Source organism: Castor canadensis, chromosome 14 (genome assembly GCF_047511655.1).
Source record: "Castor canadensis chromosome 14, mCasCan1.hap1v2, whole genome shotgun sequence".
Classification (NCBI taxonomy): domain Eukaryota; kingdom Metazoa; phylum Chordata; class Mammalia; order Rodentia; family Castoridae; genus Castor; species Castor canadensis.
In genome coordinates this window covers 41,052,426-41,077,134 of record NC_133399.1, presented here as the reverse complement: position 1 = coordinate 41,077,134, position 24,709 = coordinate 41,052,426, and the positions used below count along the sequence as shown (strand labels likewise).

The following is a 24,709-nucleotide window of genomic DNA, read 5'->3' as shown; positions in this document are numbered from 1 at the left end:
TAGTTCATGGGACCCAATCTTGAGAAAACCCTTCACAAGAAAGGTCTGGTGGAGTGACTCAAGGTTTAGGCCCTAAGTTCAAACTCCATACCATTAAAAAAAAAAAAGCCCTGTCCCTTCCCCAGCCCTTGGCCCTGACCACTTTCTCTCTCTGGATCCTCCTGTTCTGGACATTTCCTATCAATGGAGTCACACCCTATGGGGCCTTGTGTGTCTGCTCCTCTCACTGAGCACTGTGTCCTCGAGGTCCCTTCACACTGTAGTCTTTGTCAGAGCCTCATCCTGTTCCTGGCTGAGTGATTCTCCAGTGTGGATGACCTCGCTTGTGTGAATCTGTCCATCAGTTGATAGTTGGCTTATTTCTACTTTTTGGCTATTATGAATGGTATTGCTGTGAACCGCTGGTGTACAAGCTTCTGTGTATACTTGTGTCTTTCTCTTGGGTGGCTATCTGGGAGTGGAGGTACAGGGCCATGTGGACACCTCAGGTTTAACATTTTAGGCATCCACCCGGCTGTTTCCCACAGCGACATGTTATATCACTAGCAGTTTTTTTAATGCCACTTTTAAAATACACTGGGCTGGGCTGTGGCTCAGTGGTGAGTGCTTACCTAGCAAGCTTGAAACCCTGGATTCCATCTTCAGAACTGCAAAAGCACATCAAATATATAATTTAGGTAACGGACAGAACACAAAACTGGCCAAGGACCCCCCAGACCATGGTTTGCCAACCCTGATGGTCCAGGCCATCCACCCCTCACCCAACCTAAAAGCCCCAAGTCATTCTGCCCCGCAGCGCACAGAGGGCTGCCAGCTCTTCTCCGGGTCCCTGCTCACAGGGCCACCGTGTGTGTTCTAGATCCAGTGTAAGCTGTTTGTCTTTGACAAGACCTCACAGTCATGGGTGGAGCGAGGCCGAGGGCTGCTCAGACTCAACGACATGGCGTCAACCGAAGACGGGACGTTACAGTCCCGACTGGGTGAGCTGCTGAGGGAAGGCACTGCCAGACCTCTTGGGGTCCGTGTGGAGAGGCTTAGGGTGGGGCTGACATGGAATCAGAAGTGTTGTCTCCAAAGGCAGTGAGGGAGTCCAAAACTGGCCCCCCGGCAAGTGTCAGCCCAGAGGCCCAGCTGTCTGCTCTTTGCCTCAGTGCCGAATTGTTTAGCAGTCTTTAAACTTAACTTTCACAATAAAAGCAGCAGTGTTAAAGTAGGAAGAAAAAGGAAAGATCAAACAGTTGTGGTCTCTTCATGAAGAAAAACCTATGCTCTTGACACCTTAGTGGCCTGTCCCTCCTGTTCTGTGGTTATTTGTCAAGGAAAAGGGTCAGTTTTGTACCCTACTCTTTCCACTTGCTATTTTGTGAACATCTCTTCCATACATACATTTTCCTTTAGCATAACCCTTGTCTGTGAAGGCTTCTAAATTAGTATTCCATTGATAAATACCATATCTTTTCCCTGTTGACATTTAGGTTGGTAGGACTTTTTTTAACTACTGTTTAAAAAAAAAGCCTGGGGCCATTTTTGTGAATCTTATTCCCAGAAAGAAGCTTGTTCACAAAAAAAAAAGTGTGTACACACACACACTGCCTAACTGCAGCACCTTTCTGCCTTGGAGGTAGGGGTTTCTGGTGCAGCGCTAGCTCCCGTCATTCCCTGTGGATGTGGTTCTCATGTACTTCAGCTCAAAAACACCTTGGAAACTGAGCAGGGGCAGGAAAGTAGGATGGAGCCTCTCAGGCTGGTCCACAATCCCCACAGACATCTTGATTGGTTTTTTCTTTTTCCTTTTTTCTCATGGAAACATTCGAACACAGATGAATGGGGTCTGCATAGTACATGTGACTGGGGTACCCCCCAGCTTACCGCCTTCCTGTATTCAGCCTGTTTGGCCAGCCTGCTGCAGTGACACTCTCACCTAGTGCTACCCAGACACCCTGTCCCTTTGCCCCAGCCTCTGAGGGAGACACCTGGTCCCAGGGATGTGAGCACAGGAAGATCCAGCTGTTGGGCCCCTGGGTGGGTATTCCCAAGCCCATTCTGGTGGGAAAGGCCTCCGTGAGCACTAGACTATGCTAATGTCAGGGGCCTTCAGGGTTGTGCACTGGGTGATGCCAAGGCCCACAGAGGTTTTGCCCAGAAAGCTTTTGTCCCCTTCGGGTTGTGGGTCATTGTCTAAGTGGCCTCATTGGTTGCAGTGATGCGGACCCAGGGGAGCCTCCGGCTGATCCTCAACACCAAGCTGTGGGCACAGATGCAGATTGACAAGGCCAGTGAGAAGAGCATCCGCATCACAGCCATGGACACCGAGGACCAGGGTGTGAAGGTCTTCCTGATCTCGGTGAGCATCCCCTCACAGAGGTGGGGGCTGAGCCAGACTGGTGTTCCTAGCACCAGCATCCCTGTGAGCCACCTCAGGGCCAGTCAGCAGGCCCCCACTCCACCCCAGAGCACTGGCCTGCCCCCCGACAGTTCCTTGGTCATCCTCTCCCCAGCCAGAGAAGCAATCAGGGACAGGCTGAAATGAGTGGGTGTTTGGAGTCAGCAGCCCTGACCAACCTTGCCCCCTGGGACCCTCCCAAGCTGCCTGGAACAGGGGTGTCCCTTTGAGGAGAGGCCAGCTAGCCATGCTTGATGTGACCCAGGAGGCAGGCTGGGACCCCTTGTGGATGAGACACCTTCTAGGCCTGGTACCTCAACACCTCCTAGCCACCACAGGCAGGAGCAGGTGAGTCCGGCTCACAACGCCTGCCTCCCCAGGCCAGCTCCAAGGACACAGGCCAGCTGTACGCAGCACTGCACCACCGCATCCTGGCCCTGCGAAGCCGCGCAGAACAGGAGCAGGAGGCTAAGACACCCGCACCTGAGCCCGGGGCCGCCCCATCCAATGAAGAGGATGACAGTGACGATGATGTGCTGGCGCCCTCAGGGGCTGCTGGAGCTGGTGAGCAGGGCGGGGCCAGCGGGAGGGACCTGGAGCAACTTGTGAACCAGGTGATCTGACCTGAGGCACAGGCCAGGACCTGAGGAGACCCTGCTCTTCCCACAGGCGTAAATGACGAAGCCGATGGACAGACACCCGGGAGCACATAGCAGCCGGAGTCAGCTGCGGCTGCGCGTGAGCCTGCTGCTTTGTCTGTCTGTCCAGCGCCCGCCCCTCCCCAAGGCAGCGTAGGTGGGCTGGAACCAAACCCGCCGAGTTGGCCACAGTCGGGATTGGCGTGCCCCGTTCAAAAGCAGACTCTGGGAACTGCCTGGATGTGGTTTGGGACATGAGACCTCATCATATTGATGAGCCAAAAAGAGCGTTCCCCGCCCCTTCTCTGAATTGAAATGGCACATTAAGACTTGTCACGGCTTCTCACTGGACTTGGAGACCTGCTTTCTTCACCCCGCGTGTCTCAGCCTCAGGGTCTGCTCGCAGGAATGCAGACACTGGCCCATGGATGTTCTGTTTACTACTCTCTTTACTTCCGGTTCCCATGCTCTGATTTGGGTTTATATTTTACAGATCTTTTTTTTTTTTTTTTTTTTTTTTTTTATTTCAAAGGCTTTGGTTTTGATGTCTTGGATTAAGAGTCTACTGTGCACTGAGCAGGTATAGCTCCCCCAGGCTATCCTCCCTGGGGTCCCAGCCTCTGAGCTGGAGGTATGCAGACCCTCCACTGGGGCTGTGTTTGGGCTCCTGTCTGGTCTGAGCCTGGAATGCCTATCTGGACGGTCACAGACCTGGGAAAGCCCCCATGGATCCCCACACCCTCCTCTGCATCCATGTCTTGTGGTTTGCCCATCGTCAGGCACCCAGGGTGCAAACTGCTCCTGCTGTCGGTCATTCCTTGCCCAGCCCTTGACATGACCATCTGTGGCCTCTGAGAGGCAGAGGAGGTCTCATCAGGCCTCCATAGCAGGGCATCAGGGGCCCTGCCCCAGACACCAGGCTGTCCCCACACACATAGCACGCACAGCAGGGGTGCCCAGACCCCACGCACTTGGGGTGGCCCACAGAGGAGGGCCCCTCCTGACTTCAGAGGAAGTCTTCCACCCCTGGGGGTGAAGGAGGCCTCTCACAGGCTCTGCCCGACCTCCCTCAAGCCTGAGGCAGTGAAGACACCAGAGGCCAGCCCAAGAGGTCTGTCACACTGCTTTAAGCCTTAGCCAATAGTGACAAGTAAGACCAGACAACGTCCATGTGTTTTGGGACATTTATGTAAGATTGTCATATGAAATGTATTTGGGAACTACATTAAAACTTTTAACTAAAGCCCCGGCCTCCTGCCTGCCCCAGGGGCCTCAGGAAGCCCAGCTGCCTCCCGGGGCAGCTCCCGCAGAGCTTTCCTATTTTCTTCCACACCTGGCCAGGTGTCCGTTCAGACCAGCAGTGCTTGCTTCTCCAACTGGTACCTGAGGGAATGGGTTGGGTGAGGCTTGGGAAGTCAGGAAGGCCCCTCTCCCTGAGGCCCTGTGACACTGGCCCCTTGGAACCTTTGTCCCAGGTCTGCCTGGTGGCCCAGCCAGGAGCACTGGTCCAGCCAGTTTTTAGGCTTCCATTCTTACACATCCCCCTCCCCGCTTCCCACTGGGGCTCTGCTGCCCTGTTGCTCTGGTGACACAGTCCTAAAGTGGAAACTTAGTCCTGGGGGAAATGGATACCGGGCACCTGCTGAGCAAGTGAGGGTCACTGCTCACAGCCTCCAGACACTGGTCATCATGGCCACGAATTCCTCGTCTGTGTCAACAGAAGCACTGAGGCCACTGTAGTAGTCCTGAAATTCTGCCAGTGTAACCTGTGGGTGGACAAGCTGTGAGGGGGACTGAGGTTGGGTGCTGCCACAGAGGAGGGGGTGTCACACAGCCACCCACCTGCCCATCCTTGTTAGAGGCGTCAAAGGTGTCCAGGAAACAGTGGAGGGCCTCCTCCTCTGTCCACTCTCCACTCCGAACCTTGGGGTGGGCATGGCCACTGTACACCCCACGGAGGTCATCCACAGTCACCACACCATCCCCACTGCGGTCCAGCTTTGCGAAGGCAGCTGAGATGACTGCTTTCCGGGCCTGGGACATAGGGGGCTAGGGGCGGGGTGGTGACTGGGGGCAGAGCATTGCAGGGGTCCTAAACCCCCCCAAGGCAGCATGTTTTGGGCACTGGAGGCATTGCCCCAAGCCCACACCTCTGAACCAACTCAAGATGAACCCCACCGTGCTGCCCAGTCACCCCCAGGGACATTCCCAAGGTGGCCTCACCCGCAGTGCCTGCAGAAACTCCTCCAGGTCCAGGGTCCCGCTGCCATCGCGGTCCCAGCGCCTGCACACACCTTCCGCCTCTGCCTTGTCCAGCACCAGCCCCAGCTCTGCAAGGCCCCGTCGGAGCTCCCTGGCATCCAGGGACCGGCTCCCGTCCCGGTCCAGGCGACGGAAAAACCTGGGGCAGGGGATGTGCGGTTCAGCAGCAATCCCTGGGGCTGGAGGCTGGGAGGGGTGAGGAAGACCCCCTCACCTGGCCAAGCCCTGGATGCCTGAGGTGCCTCGGGACAGGCACTGTGCTCGCAGCCTCTCCATAGTGGCATCCACGGAGTCCATGCTGAATCAGTTGCTGGACAGCTGGAGGGGGAGAAGTCCTGGTGGGACTCCAAGCTTCGCTGGCCAGGCACACAGTGGGGTGCTGCTCACCCACCCACCCCACCCCAGGGCCCTCATGCTCACTCACTCACCTGGTCTGTCTGCCCCAGAGTCCTGCCGGCTCTGCCCAGCGTTAGTTTTGCGTCCTGCCTAGCAAATCTGTTGCTACGGAAGCCGTCTCTGGAGACTGGGAGGAGCCCTGCTGGAACTCCCTGTGCTGGGGCAGAGGGCGGCTGAAGGAACCAGCTCGCTTACACCTAGCCCTGCAGTGTACAGGCCTGGGCTACAGCCAGCCCACTCGAGACCAGTGGCTGTGGAATCCACACCCACGAGCCCTACCAACACAACACATTAGCTTCTACAAAGCCGTTTTTGGTTTTAGAGGCCAGTCACAGTATGCAATCTTTTGTTGGTTGGTCTTTAGACCCTAACATTACTTAAAGAGCTAGCTTATGACAGCTGGCCAGCCAAGGGCCCTGTGGGGCAAATAGAGAAGCAGGCCCAGACATAAGTCACCCTCACAAAGACATGGGACATAATTGCCGGCTGAGATGCTTGGGTCTCCCAGGACTTAAATGTTGCTCTTGCTTAGAGACTCATGGGAATAGGCAGAGGCTTATTCAAAATGTGGCCTTGCCATGTGGCTACTCAGGAAGCAGAGATCAGGAGGATGGCGGTTCAAAGCCAGCTCCGGGCAAATAGTTCACAAGACCTTATCTCAAAAAAAAAACCATCACAAAAACGTGTGGTGGAGTGGCTCAAGTGGTAAGAGTGCCTGCCTACTAAGCGTGAGGTCCTGAGTTCAAACCCCAGTGCTGCCAAAGCCTTGCTGGAAATTGCCTTTGTGGTCAGAAAATGATCCACAGATGACAAGCTCCCTAGGGAGGGAGGGCCCCACCCACACCCAGTTCAACAGCTAATGACAAACCACAGTGACATTTGGCTGCACAATTTCCAGTGGCTAACTGCAATCCAAAATTGAGTAGGCAGAGAAGTATTTCATTGTTTTGTGTTACTTTTCGTTCTTTCTGCAGTGCTGAGAATGGAACCCAGACCCTAAAACCAGCTAAGTAAGTAAATGTGCTCAGACCCAGCCCCCAACCCCACTGTTTTATTTTAGTGAATGTTACATGTATCCATGTTTTCCTAGAGAAATACATAAAATATAATCACAATTATAGCTCTTGTTTGGGCATCTTTTTTTTTTTCCATTTTCTATTATTGGAGATAGAACCAATGGCCTCACTCTTGCAAGCCAAGTGCTATTCCACTGAACTGCACCAATCCCAGAAATTCTTATTTTTAAAAATCAGATGAAGCTGGGTGCTGTGGCTCACACCTGTAACTCACTACTCAGGAGGCAGAGATCAGGAGCATTGCAGTTCAAAGCCAGCCTAGGCAAATAGTTTGCAAGACCCTATCTCGAAAATACACTTCCAAAAAAGGACTGGTGGAGTAGCTCAAGGTGCAGACCCTGAGTTCAAGCCTCAGTACTGCAAAAAAAAAAAAAAAATCGGATGAGCCCAGCGCTGGTAGCTGTAATCCCAGCTACTCAGGAGGTAGAGATCAGGAGGATCATAGTTCAAAGCCAGCCCAGGCAAATAGTTCACAAGACTCTATCTGGAAAAATATCCAACACAAAATAGGGGCTGGCAGAGTAGCTCAAGTGGTAGATCACCTGCCTAACAAGCATGAGGCCCTGAGTTCAAACTCCAGCACTGCCAAAAAAAAAAAAATCAGATGAGCTGCGTGCCAGTAGTTCACATCTGCAATCCCAGGTACTTGGGAGGTTGAAATCAGGAGACTCAAGGTTTGAGGTGAGCCCAGGCAAGTAAACAACCAGAGCAAAATGGACTGGGGGTGTGGCTCAAGCAGTACAGCCCCTATGTTGCAAGTTCAAAGCCCTGAGTTCAAACCACAGTCCCACCAAAAGTTAAAAGATGTTAGGCTAAGGTATGGTTCACTGAAGTAGGACTAACCTGGCATGTGCGAGGCCCTGGGCTCCATCCCCAGCACTGCAAAAAATAAGAGGAAGAATTTCCTACACCCCAAAAAAATGGAAGTGATGTTGCCCTCCAGACCTAGAAGCTGTTTCCCTTCACTTCTCTGAGCCTCAGTTTACATAGCTGTAAAATGGGGACAGTGCCTGTGTCCACAGGTGGTGCAAAGATTAGACACAACTGTGTGTGCAGCAGCCTGGTACAAGCCCTCAAGACTGTAAGTTGTGTCTCCAACGCCTGGTAGGGCCCCAGCCAGGTCACAAGTAATACTGAAGCCACCTCTCCAACCCCCACACCAAGAAGAAAGAATGAAGGACCCAGGCCAAGAAATGATCCAGTTTATTCTTGAGAACAGGCAGGCCCCAACCTGCCCTCTCTTTGTATAGACAACCCTTCCCAAACCTAACCCCCAACCCAGTATTCATGAGGAGGATAAAAAAGGCCATTGTCACTGCACTGAGGGGTCACTGTTAGATGCCAGGTGGGAAGGCAGCATGGCCACACACCTTTCTGGCCAAAGAGACCCTACCTGCCCCTCAGCAGCTCCTGACATGACAATTCCCTGAGTGTGAAAGCTGGGAAACATTTGCCACACAGCTGGGTGTGAGAAGGCACAGGGGTCTTTTGATAAAAAGCACCCTGAATGTTTTGGGACAAGGAGGACATCGTAGAAACATGGAATTAAAAAACAGATTCTCTAGGGGGTATCAAGAGGAGACAATGAGCCCGGCGCCGGAGGCTCACATCTGTAATCCCAGCTACTCAGGATCAGGATTGAGGTTCAAAGCCAGCCTGGGCAACAGCTCTGAAAGACCCTATCTAAAAAAAAACCCATCACAAAGAAGGGCTGGTGGAGTGGCTAGAAGTGTAGGCCCTGAGTTCAAGCCCAGTACCACAAAAAAAAAAAAAAAAAATGGAGACAGCTACTTGCTACAAATGCTAGACTGACCCCAGGGTAAGTGAGGGGCTTATCCAATTTGCCAGGAGCCCCTGGCTTCCTTCAGGGCCAGCTGGTGTGTGTCAGCCACTGATGACAGAGAATGAGCGACAAAAATCCCTGCTCTCATGGAGATCAGAAGCTCCACAAAGAAAAGAAAATAGTTTGGAGTGGAGGTAGTGGGGGAGACTACTTCAGGTAAGGAGGCTTGAAGCTCCCCTTTCTGGTCTGGAATAAAAAATAAAAAGCTTTACCCCCAGAATGCAACAAAAAAACAAAATAAACCAAGCCTTGTATGCACATATGAATAATAAAAGAAAAATGAAAAAAAAAAAAACAGGCCAAGAGGGAAAAATGGGAGAAAAACTCAAATCACATGGAACTTGATACCATTTGTGTCCACTGGACAGAGAAAGGCTTCAAACTCATGTGCTTCCAGGTCACACTGATAGCCTAGAGGTCAGGGACAATGAGTCTCACACCTGACTAAAGAAGTGCCAGGACTCACATCCAGGTGGGGACAGCCAGTCAACAATCTGCAGGTTTCATGTAAGCAATGTCAGGTTTTCAACAAAGGTGAGAGATTTAAAGCTTGGTTGTTTTTTTATTGTCACTGATTTCTTTTTCTTTTTCTAGGTGTGTGTGTGTGTGTGTGTGTGTGTGTGTGTATGGCAGGGGGGACTGAGGTTTGAACTCAGGGCTTCCCACTTGCAAAGCAGGTGCTCAGCCACCCCTGCCATCCACTTTGCTCTGGTTATTTTGGAGATGGGATCTCACAAACTATTTGCCCAGGCTGGCCAGGAATCTCAATCCTCCCACTCTCAGCCTCTCAGGGAGCTGGGATTACAGGCATGAGCCACCGGTGATCTGCTGGTTGGTTGGTTGGTTGGTTTTTAACTTTGTGGGCTAAACTATATTTAACTGTGGGCCCATGTAAAAACTTGACCTTTCGATCTCCAGAACTGCAAAAAATTTTAAAAATTTAAACTTGAACTTTTGCTTGTTTTCAAGCTTGGCCCTGCCCCCAGGGTCCTCTCCATGACAATAGTGACCCCCTAAGATGCCAGAAGGGGCCTTCTGCATCATTCTGAAATCTGGGCTCCAGGGCTCACACAGTGGTCCCTATCACCGAAGGCTGGAGGTGTTTCTGGTCTCCCTCCTCCTCAGTGTCGTTGACAAGGGGTGGGCCAGGCCCATCGGGGAGCAAGTGGTCCGGGTCACTGGCTGGCAAGGGGCCCAGACGCTCAGCCTCAGTCAGGGCAGCCAGCAGTGCAGCCAAGGGTGGCCTCGAACGACAGATGTCACGAAGCAGGTCAGCCCGGGGCTGCAGCTGCACGATGAGCTCGTCCCTCTGGCGCACAGCAGCCTGAAGGCTGTGGATCATGGCCTCAGAGGTCAGGAGCTGCTCCTGGAGAGCCGAAATCTCCCTGGTGGAAAAGCAAAAGTGACATTTACACCAGGAACTGGAGGGGCAGCTCCTCTCCGCTCCCAGCCCTCCAGAGGCTCCCCACCTCTGTCAACCACTGCCCCAAGGTCCCCCCTTCTCAGGGGCTAAATGTTTGTTTCGCCCCCAAATTCCTATGTGGAAGCCTCAGTTCCCCCACCAGGAGGAACTGGAATTGCCAGCAGGTGGTGATGGAATTTGTATCCTTATAAAAAGACAAAGTGGAAGTCTGCCAGCCAGGAAGAGAGACAGCCCTCACCAGAACCAGATCAGGCTAGCTCCCTGACCTCACTCTTCAGACTCCAAAAACAGCTTTTACTGTTTAAAAGCTGTCCAGCTGCTGTAGCTAAGTAACCATGGCTCCCCCTCTACCTGCAGCTCCTGCTTCGCGACTTTTCCCACTGGGGCTCCTGCTAGAAAAAGCCCCCCAGCAGCTCCCCACCATCCTATCATATATGCACCCAGTGATGTGCCTGTCTCCTACCAGTGAGCTCCAGCACCAGCACAGTGCCTGGCCCACACAGGTGCTCAGTAAACACCACTGGAGGAGGCGAATAGCTCGGAATTAGCTGTCTCCTCCCTCCTCCCTGGCGCTTGTCTCATCCCTTCCGATCCTCAGCGGCCAGAGGGACTTCGCAAGCGGTGACTTGAGTCCAGCCTCCCTTGCTCATGGCCAACCCTGCCGTGGCTCCCGGTGCCTACAACAGGTGGTCGCCAGTCCTTACGCCACTCGTTACCAGCTGATTTGGCTTTATGGGATAGTTGGAAATGCACCCTTGCTTCCTATCTCTCAACTGTACATACCGATGACTAATTCCAGTTTTTTGGTGTTTCTTTTTTTTGTCCCCAGTCCCAAAGGAAGTCCAGCCCCGACGTAAATGCACGCAGTTTTCCCCCGCCCTTCCTTCTTCTTCCAGTCTCAGCTCCTCCTCCGATCCCCTCCTCTGGGAAGACCACCTGGCCGCCCAGGGCCTCACCTGTCCTTGGCGCGGCCCAGCTCGTCCAACTGCTGGTCGTGGCGGGCCAGGCGCTCGGCCTGGGCGCGGACCGTACGCTCCGCCGCGTCCAGCCGTGCCTCGAGCTCCGCGGCGCGCCGGTGCACAGCCGCCAGGTGCGCGTTCGCCTCCCGGATCTGTAGCGCGGGCGGCGTGGACATGGCCCCCGCTGAGGTCCAGGCCCTGCCACGCCCCACCCAGGGCGGCCCGCAACTGACAAGGCCCCGCCCCCGGCGACCACGCCCCTCGAGGTCTGCTGGATTGACCACAGTCCACCCCTAGGCCACGCCCCTAGTGCTAGGGGTTTGCGTTGCTCAAACCGGAACACCCTCACTGGTTCCAGCACCTTGGAACTCCGCCCCTAAGGCCGGCCTAACTCCAAGATTGATTAAGATCTTGACGACAGGCCACATCCCCCAGTCGGCCGTGTCCTTCGGCGGCTCGCTTCGCCCAGGCTCTGGCAATAGGATTGGTCACACCTTCTCGATAAGCCCCGCCCTCCTAGGAAGTTAACACCAGGATTGGTCCACACTTCGCGGAACAACAAGCATGCCCACGCTCACAGGAACCTGCAGTCCCAAAAGAAAGACTGCGCCTCTTAAACACTCTGCAACCTCTAAGTGATCAAGGCCCTTTCAGGTTATGTGTTTGGTTCTCCCACGGCCCCTCGCCAAGCGCACACCTTGATCTTGTGCTTGGAGCAGCCGCAGGTTAGTCCTAGATGTTGGCCAGCTAAGATCCTAGCACTGGGGTTGGTCACATTCCCGGTAAGCCCCGCCCCAAAATAGTGGCACGCGGTTCGGCCTCCTATTTGGGAAATGGCTAGAGGGCACGACCACGCCCCATACAGATTCTAGTTCTAGGAGTGGCCACAGCCCCACCATGCCCCGCCTCATAATTACGTATCTCTCCTATCAAGTGGAGTCTGGCCTCTCGCTCTAGTCTGTGCATGGGGATTGGCCAAGAACCCGTCACTCCCTCCCCTAAATTGGACCCCACCTCCAGTAGTCAACTTCCCTAAATTAGGACCCTCTGAGCTGGGATTAGCGAAACCTATCTTTACTGATCACGGCGGGCCTCCGTTTCCCCATTCCGGAATCCGCACGGTGATGCACATGCTCCTCTTACGGCGGACTCAATCCCCTTGCGCATGCGCACGACCTGTGTCCTTGTCCGCGGCGCCTAATAAAGTTGTGTATTTGCTGCCAGAACGGTCCATCTAGGAGGCTGCGCACGCCGCTCAGGAGTCTCGCGAGAGTTAGCGGCAGCTGCCCTTGGGAGCGCGGAGCCGGCGGGGTCTGCAGTGCTGTGTGAGGGCGGCGTGGCCATGGCTCGGAGGCTATTTCGTCAGTATACGGACATCCCCGACGGCACCGAGTGCCACCGCAAAACCTACGCCAGCACCAGTATCGGCGCCGCCGTGGGTGAGCGCCAGCCGGCTCCTAGCCGGAGGCCGCAGGGAGGTCACAGGGTCCCTGGGGGTCTGCCTGGGCAGGTCATGGACGCCGGGAATCTCGCGGGGTGGTCATTGGGGTGTCCGAGGGCCACCGTGGCGTCTCTTGTATAAAAGATAGATGCAACCCGACAGGGTTGGTGGGTGGGTCCAGGGAGGTAGGTGTACAGAAGATAGTCGGGTCGTCAGAGGCGTCAGTGGTGCGGGATTTGGTGACTCTATCTCCAGGTCCCCAGGAAGTTGTCGAATGAGCCAGAGCCTTTATCATGGTCCCCTCTGAGACTTTGCAACAAGTGCATTTGAGATTACTTGGGGAATCAGGAGCCACACCCCCAGCCCCTTTAGGGAGATTTGGGGGTCCTTCAAAACATCGGAGGAACGTCGGCGTTGGTGTGTGTGTGTGCGCCCCTCTGTTTGCACACGGTGGGGACAGACTGATGTTTTGAGGAGCTTCGGGGTTGGGGAAGACAGCCTATCTCAAGTGCGCACTCTCGAGGGAAGGACTGAGGGCGGACACCCTTGCCAGAGCTGCGATGTCAGGGAGTCGCTGAGTGAGCTGCAACCCGGGTGGCTGTAGGCATCCCTGAGCCGTCCCTCATTACTGCCCTAGCCCCTCATTCCCTGCCACCCCGCACCTGGGAAGCAACTTGTCCCATGTGTCTCCCCTGAGATGGGTGTCCCTGAGTGGCAGGGTGACTGTACTTTCAGTAGAACATGGCGTCTCGTGGGCAGGTAATACCTGTGAGTGAGTGAGGCCCCTGTGGGCACAGTGACGTGAGTGAGTCATAAAGAATGCATGCATGCTCTCTGCAGGGTCACCGGGAGCTAGGGACCCAGCAACAGGGTGAGCGGGAGGGGGCAGTTTGGGGTGCCGTTGGAGGGCTATGGAAAGATCACCTCAGTAGAGACCCTTGTGCCTTGAGGGGATCCTGGACAGTCCTTGGCCTCTGAAAGGTAATCAGGGAGGCCAGGATCATGCTGTCCCCCATGGCTGGGGGGCTACAGATCCCTCCCTGGCCTGGATGCTGGTATGGACTGGGGTCAGCGAGGTTCCCCTAGGGGTCGCTGTGTGATTGGTTCCGGCCCCGGAGGGGTGGGAGGATTCTAAGAGCCTCTTTCCAAGCCAGCCCCAATCAAAGCCCCAGTCGCAATACACTGGGTCTCAGGTGGATCCGGGAGTCCCCTGTACCAGCTGCAGTGTGTGTTATCTGAGCAGTCCCCAGGATGGGGACTTTTGCTGCAATGAGGGGAGCCCCAGCCTCCAAACCTGAGACCAACCAGGGGTCCTAGGATCTGTGGTGGGATTGGGAAGCAAGGTGTGCAGGGTGCTCTTCACATTCAGCTCTTCCCACTGTTCTGGGGCCTCAGTTTCTCCATCTGTGCAGTGGGGAACAGTCTTGTACCTCCTCAGGGCCACTCCGAAGATGCTCCCCACTGCCAGATGTAAAAGGGCCCCAACCAGTGGAGCTGAGGCACCACAGCAGCTGGGTGCTGGGGGCACCTGAGCCAGAGGGGTGCTGTCCCACGAAGTTGGAGGGCAAGGCAGGGGTGGATTATGCACTCTGGGCCAGACCTTCTGGCTGCCTGGCCAGCTGTGCTCTGCAAGTTCAGGCAAGTCGTTCTGTCCCTCTGGGGGAATAACGTAACAGAGCTCGTTGCACCCTGAGTGGGGTTGAGGGCCAGTGGCTGCCCTTGTCACACAGCTGTGGAAGCTCCATTTTTGCTGGAATGCGCAGGCCCTGTCTCAGAAGTCCCTGTGGCAACTGGGCCATGCCAGGAAAGCCATGGAGAGAGGAAGAGGTGCCTCAGCCCTGGCCAGGGTCCTCTGACAATGGGGATAAGGAGCTAGTCAGCCTTAACCCACCTGTCACCATGCAGGGCCAACTGGGGGTGGAGGGAAGCTGCTAGAAACCTGCCTCAGCTTCATACACAGTGTCTTTGACTCCCTGTTGGGAAGGTGGGCTAGGATGGAACCTTCCTCACCACCCACCTGGCTCTGGGCTCCAAGCCCAGTACCTGCCTGGGCCCCTTGTGCTTTACATAAAAGCCAGTGTTAGAGCCAGGGAGGTGGCAGAGATGGAAAAGCTGACCAGAGTGGCGGGGCTGTGCGAGTGTGGGAGGTAGCCAAGCCAGCCAGGTGTGAGGGATGCGCCAGGCTGAGTTGCCAGTGCAGGGGAAGATCCACAAGGAGGCGTTGGCATCTTTGACCCAGCTGCTGCCAAGCAGGATTAGGCTGAGGCCCTGGGCCCCACTGAAAAATGAAGCCTTTGATGGGAGCAGCCAGTTGCCAGGCCAGTGGGGGCGCCACAGTAGTGGCTGAGCTGGTGGCAGAAGGCCAGAAGCCCCTTGGCCTATTCTCATCTCCACCATGAACAGTCCTCTATCTGTTGGTTAGTGCCCTGCCAAGGTGCACATGGGGACCCAGCAGGATCTGCAGGAGCTGGTGTTGGCTAGCTCAGGAACAGGGAGGGTAGGGAGAATTGGGCTGGGCAGCAGTAGGCCTGGGTTTGAGTCCAGCACTGCTGCCCACCAGCCGCCTGGCCTAGGAGCTCAGACGGGCAGGGCTGTTCCTTGGCACTGAGGCCAAGCTCTGAGCAGCCTCGACCCCTTTGTCTTGCAGGCCTCACTACCTCGGCCTACAGTGTCACACTCAATCCCCCGGGCTCCATCCTCGATGGAGTGGCAAGGGTTGGACGATACACCTTTACTGCAGGTGAGCGTGGGCCACACAGCTCGTGGAGCACATATCCCAGCCCCTGTGCGCAGTCCAGGCCACTGGGGACATAGGATGTTCATCGGGCACAGAGGGTACTGGGAGGAGTGGGTGCCAAGAGACCAGCTGCAGGCTGAGCCGGTGCTTAGGGCAGTGGGCTTCCAGGGAGCTCCCACATGACCCCCACTGGGCCCCTGGTTCAGCTCCCATCCTCCGTGTACTCCTGCAGCTGCTGTGGGAGCCATGTTTGGCCTCGCCTCTTGCGTCAGCGCCCAGGTCCGGGAGAAGCCCGATGACCCCCTGAACTACTTCATTGGAGGTTGTGCTGGAGGCCTGACCCTGGGAGCGAGAAGTGAGTGGCAGAGTGATCCCTGACCTCCTTCCCTTCTGTCGCACTGCCCACCGGGCCTGCATGACCTGCCAGGTCCCTGTCCCTCCTGCTTCCCTCCCTCTCTCCCTCCCTCCCTCATTCCCTCTTCCCTCTCGCTTCCTCTGCTTCAGCCACACAGGCCTCCTTGCTGCTGCTCCATCACGCTGGGCGCCCCCCTGCCTCAGGACCTTTGCATGGGCTGAGGTCTTCCCTAGATGTCAGCACAGCTTCTCCCTCACTCTTTTGACCATGCCGTATACAGTCCAGTAGCCCTGCCATCCCTGCTCCACACCCTCTCCTGCCTACCACACCTTGTCAGAAGACATCACCAACCATCTCCATCCTCTCTGGCCTGTGGTGCAGAGAGGAGGTGGTGGACCTCGCATTGCTGCACTGGGCCCAGGGCTGTGCAAAAGAGCTCCTCTTCTTCACTGTACAAATGCAGGGACCAAGGGTCACAAGGGGTGCATGTGGCCTTACTGATTGGGGCTGGTTGAAATCTGCATATGGCTGCAGTCCAGCTCTGGCTGCAGCCCAGCAGGACTGGTCCTGCTGCCAGGAGTCTGTCCTGAGTCCCCAGCAGGTGCTGGGGGATGGGACGCACCACCTTTCTCTACAACAGAAGAGTCTGAGTGAGCAGGGCGCCTCTGCGCACCTCCGCTCAACCTGGACCAGGAGTGGTCAAGACACTAAGATGTCTGAGCCTGGACGGGGGACAGTGTGGGGCCCCTCTCACCCCTCATAGTGGTTGATGTGGAGTGGGGTAAGGACTCAACAGCCCTGGTTCCTTCTGGGAAGGGCCTTAGTCTCCCAGTCTCCCACGCCTTATGTCCTCCTGCAGCTGGTCGATCCTCTGGGTGAGGGGCCTCCAGCACAGACTGAGTCCCACACCCAATGTCCCCTTCTCTTACAGCCCACAGCTACGGGATCGCTGCCACCGGCTGCGTGTATATGGGCATCGCCGCTGCCTTGTTCAAGATGGGCCAGGTGGAGGGCTGGGAGGTATTTCCAGACCCCAAGGTGTGAGCCCTGCCGCGCCGCAGGACTTGGGGCAGGGGGACCTGTGCCCAGAAATAAACTCTGTATATATGTGTCTGAGTGATCTGGAGGACTTGGTAATGGTCACGTGCCAATGAGCGAGGGAGGCTTGGGGTGGATCGGGGGTGAAGTGAGGAAGGAGATAAGACCAGCACACGCCCCGGCCTGCAGCCTGGCTCTGGGCTTCTGAGGGAGTGACAGATAAGGCCTCACACGCGTCCGGGCGCCTGCTGTTCTGGCTGTGGGCTCTCTCTGACAAGGCCAAGGGCGCCAGCCTGACCCAGCTGAAGTAGGGGGGCATCTGACGCGGTCACAGGGAGGCAGGAATTGGCCTGGGTGCACTCAATTGCCATGTCACAGCCCATCACAAGCGGGCAAGAACCTGCCAGCCCACCCATGAGTGGAAAGTGGGCCCTGGCCACCACCCCTCTGCAGGTCATGGGCCATCCCCGCTCTGGGCCTGTCCCCAAAGCCAACAACTCACGGAAAACCTTCAGGCCCCACACTCGGAGTGGCTCCAAATTCCTTCGCGTTGGAGCGGAAAGCCCTGGACAGCCTGGCCCCAGAGCCTGTCCCCACCTGGCACACCACCAGGGGCCTGGGACTAGGGCAGCCAGGGGTGGGACCTGTGGCCATGGCCAGGTGAGGGCTGGGGCAGTAGCATGAAGGGAGCCTACAGAGCCTTATGTCTGCCAGGTCCTGGCCCGCTGGCTGTCAGGCAGTGATTTAGGTGGCCCGGGAATGCTGGCGACGCCCAGCCCCAGCCCTGGCTCCTTCGGCAGAACTGGAGCTTCCTGGCAGCCGCAGCGGAAGCCCAGCAGGCTCCAACAGGCCGACCAGCGGGGCCATAAATTAGGGCTCTCCACCCCATCCCAGGGGGAGTTGGGGCCTGGGCACTGCTGGTGGGCCTGGGACAGAGGACCATGCGGCTGGTCACAGCATTGTTCCCATCACTGGGTCCAACCACCTCCCTTCCTTCCAGCCCTGCAGGGCTCAGGAGGCTGAAAGCCAAACGTTGCCACTGTCCACTGGACTGTCACCGGGACTATAGCCAGTCACTTCACAGCTAAATTTGAGCAGAGGGCTAGGCATGCCTGGCCTCACACGGCCACTCTAGGTCCTCCAGCCCCTGCCCCTCAGCCACCCACCCCCGCTCTACCTGGAGCAAGGGAGTACACTGCTGTGTCTGTTCTGGCCCAGCGCAGGGTCGTGTCCAGGACTGGGTGCCTGAGCCTGCACTTTGAGCTCACTGAGAACAGAGGGGGACACCCCTGCAAGTTTCCTCAAACCCTCAGTCCCACTGGAGCTGTCTTAAAGCAAAGGCTCTGCATTCCAGTTGCAGCACTGGACCTTTGGCTTTGTCCTCGGACATCAACGCCCAACCCTCCGCTTGTCACTTGCTAGATGGGAATAGTGGCTGCTCTGCTCCTGCCCCAGCCTGGTCCATCCCCACCCCAGCCAGCAGGGGGCAGAGCCCACCATGCTTGCCTGAGGGGCAATATCCTCAGGCAAGCATGGCCACTGGTGAGTCCACTTCTGTCCCTTCCCTCTCACTGAAGCCACCATTGCCTTGCCTGCCTTTCCCTCCGTGCTGCGCGCAGCAGCCAGAGCAACAGGTTCCAGGAGTGAGCAGGGCACCTTGGAACCCCGCTCCACGGGCTGGATAGGGGGTGATGCTTGCCCACAGCCCTGTGGTGTGAGCTGTCAGAGCTGCCCCACCGCCACTTCTAGACCAGTCCTCAGGCCTCTGCCCCAGCCCCAAGCCTCGGCATTCTAGCACTTGAGCCACTGCACAGCCCTACTTTGTGTAGGGTGTTTTCCAGATAGGGTCTCGTGAACTATTTGCCCCCCTGACCTCTGCCTGCTGAGTAACCAGGATTACAGGTGTGAGCCACTGACACCCAAGACTCATGGCCCATTCTGAATTCACACACTGAGGCCTAGGGAGGTGAAGTTCAAAATCCAGTCCACTTCCCAGCCTTAGCTCCGCTTTGCCGTCCAGGAGACGGTAGCCTGACAGGCTGTGCTTGCTGAACACTCAGCTCTTTCCGGGCCAGCCGCCAGGACTACAGAGCCTGCCAGGCCCCCCGCCTGCAGCCCAGGCCCCCAGAATGGGGTAGGAGGGGCAGCAGCTCCCCGGACTCCAGAGAGCCCCAAAACCTAGGCCTCCTTATCCATAAACATTTACTAGTTTGTAAGGGAATGACGTCACCCTACCACACAGTCCCCCATGGGAATGGCCCCTGTCCAGAACATCCAATTCCCCCTCTGCCCCAGCAGTCCCCATACAGGGGAGTGGGGGACCCTTCCAGAGACTCCCAAGCTGAGCTTGGCTCTTCCAGGCCCAGGCCACCTAGGGCCTCCCTGGGGGAGCAGGAGGGCTTCCCTGAGAAGGGGAGGGTACAAGGTGGCCAGAGATGCAGAGGCTTCCAAATGGACCCAAGGGAAAGGGCATCCCTGGCAGGGGACACCACAAGAGACCTGGCGTGGGGCCAGGGCAGAGCTGGCGAGTGATTTGGGGCCTGGAGGACCAGGACAGGTAAGTGGACACCGTCCCCCGACAAGGACGAAGCTGCAAGAGTGCAGGCCTGGGCCGCTGAGCCCCAGCCTCTCGGATCTTTGTGAACCAATAAAATGGTAGGAGATGGGGAGGGGGGCTGTTCAGCATGTGTCAGGAAAGCATCGAAAAATAAATAGCTGGGCATGACGGTGACCACCGGTGACCCAAGCTCTTGGGAGGCTGAGGCCAGCCTGGACTTCATAGTGAGACCCAGTCTCAAGAAACCAGAAGCTGGGAGTGTGCCCAGTGGTGAGTGCTTGCCTTCTCACGTGCAAGGACCTGGGTTCCATCCCAGCGGCAAAAAAATAAACTGGTTGGGAGCATGGTTCAATCAATAAGAGTGCCTGTCTCAAAAGCATGAAGCCATGGCTGAGGGTGTGGCTCAAGTGGTAAAGTGCCTTTCTATAAATCACAAGGCCTTGAGTTCAAACCCCAGCACCACCCAAAAAAAAAACCAAAAAGCAAACAAATAAAAAAACCTATAAAAAGTAGGGCAAGCCCCAAAACATAAAAGAAGCCCATATTTCAAAAGCATGAAGCCCCGAGTTCAAAATCCAGTACTGCTGAAAAATACTTTGAATGAGAGAATAGGGAGCTCTGGGGGGGGGGGGGGGGACACGAGGCTGTTTTCCAGGTTTGTTTTTTTTTGTTTGGTTTTTTTTGGTACTGGGGCTTGAACTCAGGACCTACACCTTGAGTCACTCCACCAGCCCTTTTGGGGTGAAGGGTGTTTTTGAGATAGGGTCTCGAGAACTATTTGCCCAGGGCTGGCATTGAAACACGATTCTTCTGATCTCTGCCTCCCAAGTAGCTAGGATTACAGGCGTGAGCCTGAGAAGGCTCCATAGGGCTGGTATTGGCCTGCTGTTCCTTTTGCCTTCCCACCTCATTGGGAGCCCCTCTGGCTTCAGGATCTGCCCCTAACCTGGCCTCCATCGCCCCTCACTTGGACCAGCTCAGTCCCCAGTCTGGTTCCCAGCTCCCACCTGCCCCCCACAGCAGAAGCTAGGGGGCGCCCGTGAGCACCGAGTCAGGCCCCTCTCTCCTCTACACACAGCCCTCCATGGCTCCTGCCTCCCTCAGGTTCAAAGCCCAAGTCCTCCCTGCAGCCCACAGGGCCCTGCACGACCTGCCTGTCCCCTCCCTGCCTCCTCCTCCCTCTGTCCCCCTCACTCCCTCTGCTCCAGCCACACGGCCTCCTTGCTGCTCCTCCATCACCCAGGCTCGTCCTGCCCCAGGGCCTTTGTACCTCTGCCTGAACACGTGTCCTTACACCTTCTCCCTCCTTATCTTCTTCAGTTCTCAGCCAAATGTCCCTTCCTCATCCCACCCAGCCAGCTGCCCTGTACACACCTTTACCTTCTGGTTCTCTGCCCCATTATCATCATGCGGATGGCTTAGTGATCTAGATCCCAGCTGTTAGATCTGGCCTGTGCAGGTGTGAATGAGTCACCAGGTAAGCAAGGCACAGGAGGTCATAGAAAGCTGCACCCTGCCAGCCCAGCTCCACTTCCTGGGTGGGCTCCAGATGGGTCTCTCACTGCCACCCTATTATGGTGGCTAGGGCAGGCCAGGGATAGCCAAGGAAGAGAAGCCATCTACCCTCAGTCTCAGAGACTCATTTTCCCCCTGTACTGGATTGAACTCGGCAGGCACTCCACCACTTGAGTCATGCCCCAGTCCTTTTTGCTTTACCTGTTTTTCTGGTAAGGTCTCACGTTTTTGCCTGTGGCTGGCCTCAGATGGTGATCCTCCTACCTACTCTCCCCGAATAAGTGGGATTATAGATGTGAACCACCAAGCCCGGCCTTAACAAGTATTTATTGAGCAGTTACTTAGGTGCACCAGGTGTTGTCAAGCAGACAAGAGTGTTTTCCCCAGGACTACTGGAGAGAGAAAGCCAAGGACAGTTGAAGATGGAGACTGCAGGGGAGAGAGACCTGAGGGCCACAGGAAGCCAACCTGGGGTCCTGTGATGGGATAGTGCTCCAGGCTGCAGGGACAGCGAGTGCAAAGGCCCTGAGGTGGCATGAGCTGGAAGCATCCCCTAATGGCCAGGAGAACAGTGAGGCGGGATGGCGTGACTCTGAAGTAGGAGAGAGTCCAAAGCCAGGGCTCCTTCCACAGGTGACACTGCAAGTCAGGGCGGGGGCACTGGCCTCTTGGACACCAAGAAATCCATCTTGTCTGCACCACAGCAGGGGCTTCTAGAAGAAACATTTTCTTCTGCCATTTCCTGGCAGAGACTCCAGGAGAAGCAATGGCCAAGCCAGGAACCCCCAGAAAGCCTGCTCAAGAAGGGGTCTGGAGGCAGGTGGAGCAGCTCAAGTGGTAGAGTGCCTGCCTAGCAAGCGTGAGGCCCTGAGTTCAAACCCCAGTACTGCCAAAAAATACATACATATATATATCTATATATATATGAAATTAGGGGGCTTGGTCAGGTACCAGTGGCTCCCGCCTATAATCCCGGCTATTCAGGAAGCAGAGATCAGGATGATCGCAATTTGAGGCCAGCCTGAGCAAATAGTTTGCGAGACCCTATCTCATAAAAACCCATCACAAAAAAGTGTGGACAGAATGGCTCAGGTGGTACAGCGCCTCCTAGCAAGCATGAAGCCCTGAGTTCAACTCCCCCAAAAAAGAACCTCAAAAAAAGCCGGGCGCTGGTAATCCCAGCTACTCAGGAGGCAGAGATCAGGACGATTGCAGTTTGAAGCCAGCCCAGTTTGTGAGACCCTATCTCAAAAAAACCCATCACAAAAAAGGGCTGACAGAATGGCTCAAGGTGTAAGCCCTGAGTTCAAACATCGGTACAGCAAAAAAAAGGGGGGGGGGCCTGAGTGCTGGGGTGCTGCCGCATCGCTGCACACACAGGTACCCCTCAGAGTGGAAGGGAACACACAGGAAACCAGGGGTTTCAGGAAAGAAGACCCAAGGTTTTGGCTTCCTTCCCGCAGGGCCTCCAGCCTGAAAGCCCACAGCTGGGTGAGTCACCATTTTGGGAGACCAGAAGTGAGAGACCAGGACCTCATTCATCCCATCTGGTCTCACATTCAAGGCTCAGAACCTAGGGCAGCCCTCACTTCCCAGGTCACAGTTAGCTCAGGCATCTCCTGTCTCCACCGGGACCCAGCCACTTCGCCCATGGGACACTGAGGCACAGAGCAGCCCTCAGGCCTCTCCAGTCATGGGTGCTGAGCAAGGCTGGCTGGCCCCCAGCTCCACCACTGATCCACCGGCCCTTGGTTGCAGCCAGCCGGGCTCTGGGGACTTCTTGGAATGCTGGGTGGTCTTCCTGAGCCTGGCCGGTCCCTGGCCCCAACCCAGCCCAAGTCTCACCTCCAAGGGCCCCCACTGGGCTCCGAACCCTTGTTGAACTGAGCAGGGAAGGTGTGAGCCAGGTGGTGGGCAGGACTCTGGGGAGAGCGCATTCCACTCACACTGCTGCAGGCCTACAGGCCACAGCCCCCTAGTCACCGTTTAAACCCTGCACACTCTTTTATTTTGCCTTTTTACATGTCTAAAATAGAGTTTACAGGTTTTTTTTTTTCTTCAATAGGTAAAACAGACTCGGGCCAGGGAATGCAAAAGATTCCAAAGGGCATACAGAGTAAATCTCAGTCACCCCTCCTCCAACCCCCCACTCCCACCATCCCCAGAGGCCGCCTGCTGGGTATCTCATTTCCCCTTCCAGCAATGTTCCAGGCATGTCTGTGTATTTTCTTTTCCTCCACAGAAACCACACCACGCTCCCCTCCTGCTTTGCAGAACTCTTTCTGGTTCCTTCTCATCAACACACCTTGGATTTCTTCTGGGGTAATGGAAACCTTCTCTTTTTTAATGGCAGCATAATATTCCATTGCATGGCTATCCTGCCCTCATCAAAACACACTATGTTGTCTCCAGCCTTGTTTGGTTTTTTCCCCCAGACGGGGTCTCATAGACCAGATTGGCCTGGAACTTAGGATCCTTCTATGTCTGCCTAAGGCTGGGATTACAGGTGTGATCCACCATGCTTGACCTGTTCCCAAGTTTTTGCTATGATTCATCTTGTAGCAAAGACCTTGTAAAGATGAATACATTCTATGCTGCCTGCACCCTTCCTAAAAATCATCTTTAATTAGCAAACTTTATTTTTAGAGCAATTTTAGGTTTACAGAAAAATTGAGCAAAAGGGGCAGAGTTTACCACGTATCATCCCTCATCCTGGCTCCCTGCTCCCCTGGCAGGTTACTGTTACTAGCATCTTGCATTCCTGGGTGACATTTGTTACAGTCCTGGGCCAGTATTGACACATTGTTACTAACTAAAGCTTGCTTTCCATCAGGGCTTGCTGGTGTGTAGCTGTGAGGTTTTTGGGGTTTTTTTTGAGACAGGGTCTTGCTACTGCAGGGAGCTCGTCCTGCCTCCACCTCCCTAATGCTGGGATGACAGGCCTGCGCCACCGAGCCTGGCCCGAGGGACATCTCCGTGGCTTCCAAGTCGTGGTGGTTATGAATAGAGCTGTTATGGCCATCTGTTGCGCGGGTTCTCGTGTGGACAGGAGTTTCCACCTCCTTGGGTGAACGCCAGGGAGCAGTTGCGCTGGATTCTGTCCTAGAGCTTCCCAGAGTGCCGCCACTCTGCGCCCCTCCCCCGCTCTGCGCCCCTCCCCCGCTCTGCGTCCCCGCCCCCGCTCTGCGCCCCGCCCCCGCTCTGCGTCCCCTCGCCCCACAGTGCTCTCGCTCCTGCTGTGCCAGGATTTGGCGGTGTGACCATGCTTGGATTTTGGACACCCTGGTAGGTGTGCAGTGGTGTCTCCTTTTAATTTACATGAATTTTTCGAACTTTTTTGGGGGAGAGTACTAAAGTTTGAACTCAGAGCTTTGGGCTTGCTAGGCAGGTATGCTACCACTTGAGCCACACACCAGCCTTAATTTGCCTGAAAATTTAAATATTAGTTGACATTCCTCCTGAGGGCCCAGCAAGGTTTCTTTGCCCTCTCAGTGAAGTTTGACCTGGGAGAGATTTGTTGGTATCCTATTTTACAGATGAAGCAAAACTCAGAGAGGAACAGACACTTATCCAAAGTCACACAGCAAATGGAGGTACAGCCAGGGCATGTGGCCAACACCACAACACCTCCATCCACTGTGTGCCCAGCCCTGTGTCCACTAGCGACACAGTGGTGTCCAAAGCAAACTCGGTCCACTCTCAAGGCTGTCTATGGGGTTTTGAGGATAAGTGACCAAGATGGAACTGAGTGGGGCTAGAATGGCATTGCACAGCCAGAGGGGGAACCCAGAAGAGACTCGTGACCCAGCCTGGGTGTCCAGGGAGACTTCCTGGAAAAGGGTTATAGGCGTTTGCCAGAAGGGAAAGGAGTAGCTCAGGAGAAAAGAACAGCACAGAGGTGGCTCAGAGAGAAAGAAAGGGGAGAGGCCGGGAGCTCAGGAGAGCCCAGGGTGTCCCAGCCAGCCAGTCCCTTCCCTGGGCTAAGGCGTCCCCTCACAATGATTTGGAGGGTTCCACAAGCTTTGTATGTCACACGCAGGCAGCTGGAGGGTCAAGGCTGGGAGCCCCGTCCTGCCCCGGGCTGGA

The 24,709-nt window shown here is 55.7% G+C and overlaps 4 protein-coding genes across 12 annotated transcripts in view; 2 read left to right on the top strand and 2 right to left on the bottom strand.

Annotated features, from left to right (window-relative positions):
* The window catches only part of Ranbp3 (RAN binding protein 3), a 53,665-nt gene extending 49,401 nt beyond the window's left edge, over nucleotides 1–4,264 (top strand). For all 8 annotated transcript variants that reach the window (XM_074054425.1, XM_074054424.1, XM_074054422.1 and 5 more), the window contains 4 exons: nucleotides 860–980; nucleotides 2,202–2,344; nucleotides 2,764–2,947; nucleotides 3,053–4,264. In XM_074054425.1, the coding sequence (XP_073910526.1) occupies nucleotides 860–980; nucleotides 2,202–2,344; nucleotides 2,764–2,947; nucleotides 3,053–3,096 (492 nt within the window). In that variant the 3' untranslated portion in view covers nucleotides 3,097–4,264. The remainder of the gene's footprint in view (nucleotides 1–859; nucleotides 981–2,201; nucleotides 2,345–2,763; nucleotides 2,948–3,052) is intronic.
* Nucleotides 4,265–4,267: 3 nt separating this feature from the next.
* Nucleotides 4,268–6,076, bottom strand: Caps (calcyphosine). Of its 2 annotated transcripts, none has more exons than XM_074054430.1 (6): nucleotides 5,712–6,076; nucleotides 5,498–5,601; nucleotides 5,245–5,422; nucleotides 4,864–5,070; nucleotides 4,654–4,787; nucleotides 4,268–4,404 (listed from the first exon to the last, which is right to left on the bottom strand). In XM_074054430.1, exons 2-5 carry the CDS (start codon nucleotides 5,578–5,580, stop codon nucleotides 4,686–4,688), a joined length of 570 nt encoding a protein of 189 aa, XP_073910531.1. In that variant the 5' UTR covers nucleotides 5,581–5,601; nucleotides 5,712–6,076; the 3' UTR covers nucleotides 4,268–4,404; nucleotides 4,654–4,685. The 2 variants fall into 2 exon arrangements, with proteins under 2 accessions (XP_073910531.1, XP_020022092.2); XM_020166503.2 differs by having other exon boundaries at nucleotides 4,661–4,787; nucleotides 5,712–6,043.
* A 1,865-nt stretch (nucleotides 6,077–7,941) lies between these two features.
* Nucleotides 7,942–12,158, bottom strand: Vmac (vimentin type intermediate filament associated coiled-coil protein). Its single transcript, XM_020166502.2, has 2 exons — nucleotides 10,978–12,158; nucleotides 7,942–9,983 (listed from the first exon to the last, which is right to left on the bottom strand). Exons 1-2 carry the CDS (start codon nucleotides 11,154–11,156, stop codon nucleotides 9,665–9,667), a joined length of 498 nt encoding a protein of 165 aa, XP_020022091.1. The 5' UTR covers nucleotides 11,157–12,158; the 3' UTR covers nucleotides 7,942–9,664.
* Nucleotides 12,159–12,212: 54 nt separating this feature from the next.
* Ndufa11 (NADH:ubiquinone oxidoreductase subunit A11) lies at nucleotides 12,213–16,629 on the top strand. The gene is made up of 4 exons (XM_020166501.2): nucleotides 12,213–12,419; nucleotides 15,069–15,161; nucleotides 15,391–15,513; nucleotides 16,445–16,629. The coding sequence occupies exons 1-4, from the start codon at nucleotides 12,323–12,325 to the stop codon at nucleotides 16,555–16,557; spliced, it is 426 nt and encodes a 141-aa protein (XP_020022090.1). The 5' UTR covers nucleotides 12,213–12,322; the 3' UTR covers nucleotides 16,558–16,629.
* Nucleotides 16,630–24,709: the final 8,080 nt, after the last annotated feature.

Bases quoted from the DNA above. Each gene is read 5' to 3' on its own strand.
- Ndufa11 (XM_020166501.2), top strand. From the start codon at position 12,323: ATGGCTCGGAGGCTATTTCGTCAGTATACGGACATCCCCGACGGCACC. The intron at 15,162-15,390 runs GTGAGCGTGGGC...GTACTCCTGCAG, and splicing joins ACGATACACCTTTACTGCAG to CTGCTGTGGGAGCCATGTTT. The intron at 15,514-16,444 runs GTGAGTGGCAGA...CTTCTCTTACAG, and splicing joins CCTGACCCTGGGAGCGAGAA to CCCACAGCTACGGGATCGCT.
- Vmac (XM_020166502.2), bottom strand. From the start codon at position 11,156: ATGTCCACGCCGCCCGCGCTACAGATCCGGGAGGCGAACGCGCACCTG. The intron at 9,984-10,977 runs GTGAGGCCCTGG...CTTTTCCACCAG, and splicing joins CTGGGCCGCGCCAAGGACAG to GGAGATTTCGGCTCTCCAGG.
- Caps (XM_074054430.1), bottom strand. From the start codon at position 5,580: ATGGACTCCGTGGATGCCACTATGGAGAGGCTGCGAGCACAGTGCCTG. The intron at 5,423-5,497 runs GTGAGGGGGTCT...CCCCTGCCCCAG, and splicing joins GGCATCCAGGGCTTGGCCAG to GTTTTTCCGTCGCCTGGACC. The intron at 4,788-4,863 runs GTGGGTGGCTGT...GTCCACCCACAG, and splicing joins CCTCTAACAAGGATGGGCAG to GTTACACTGGCAGAATTTCA.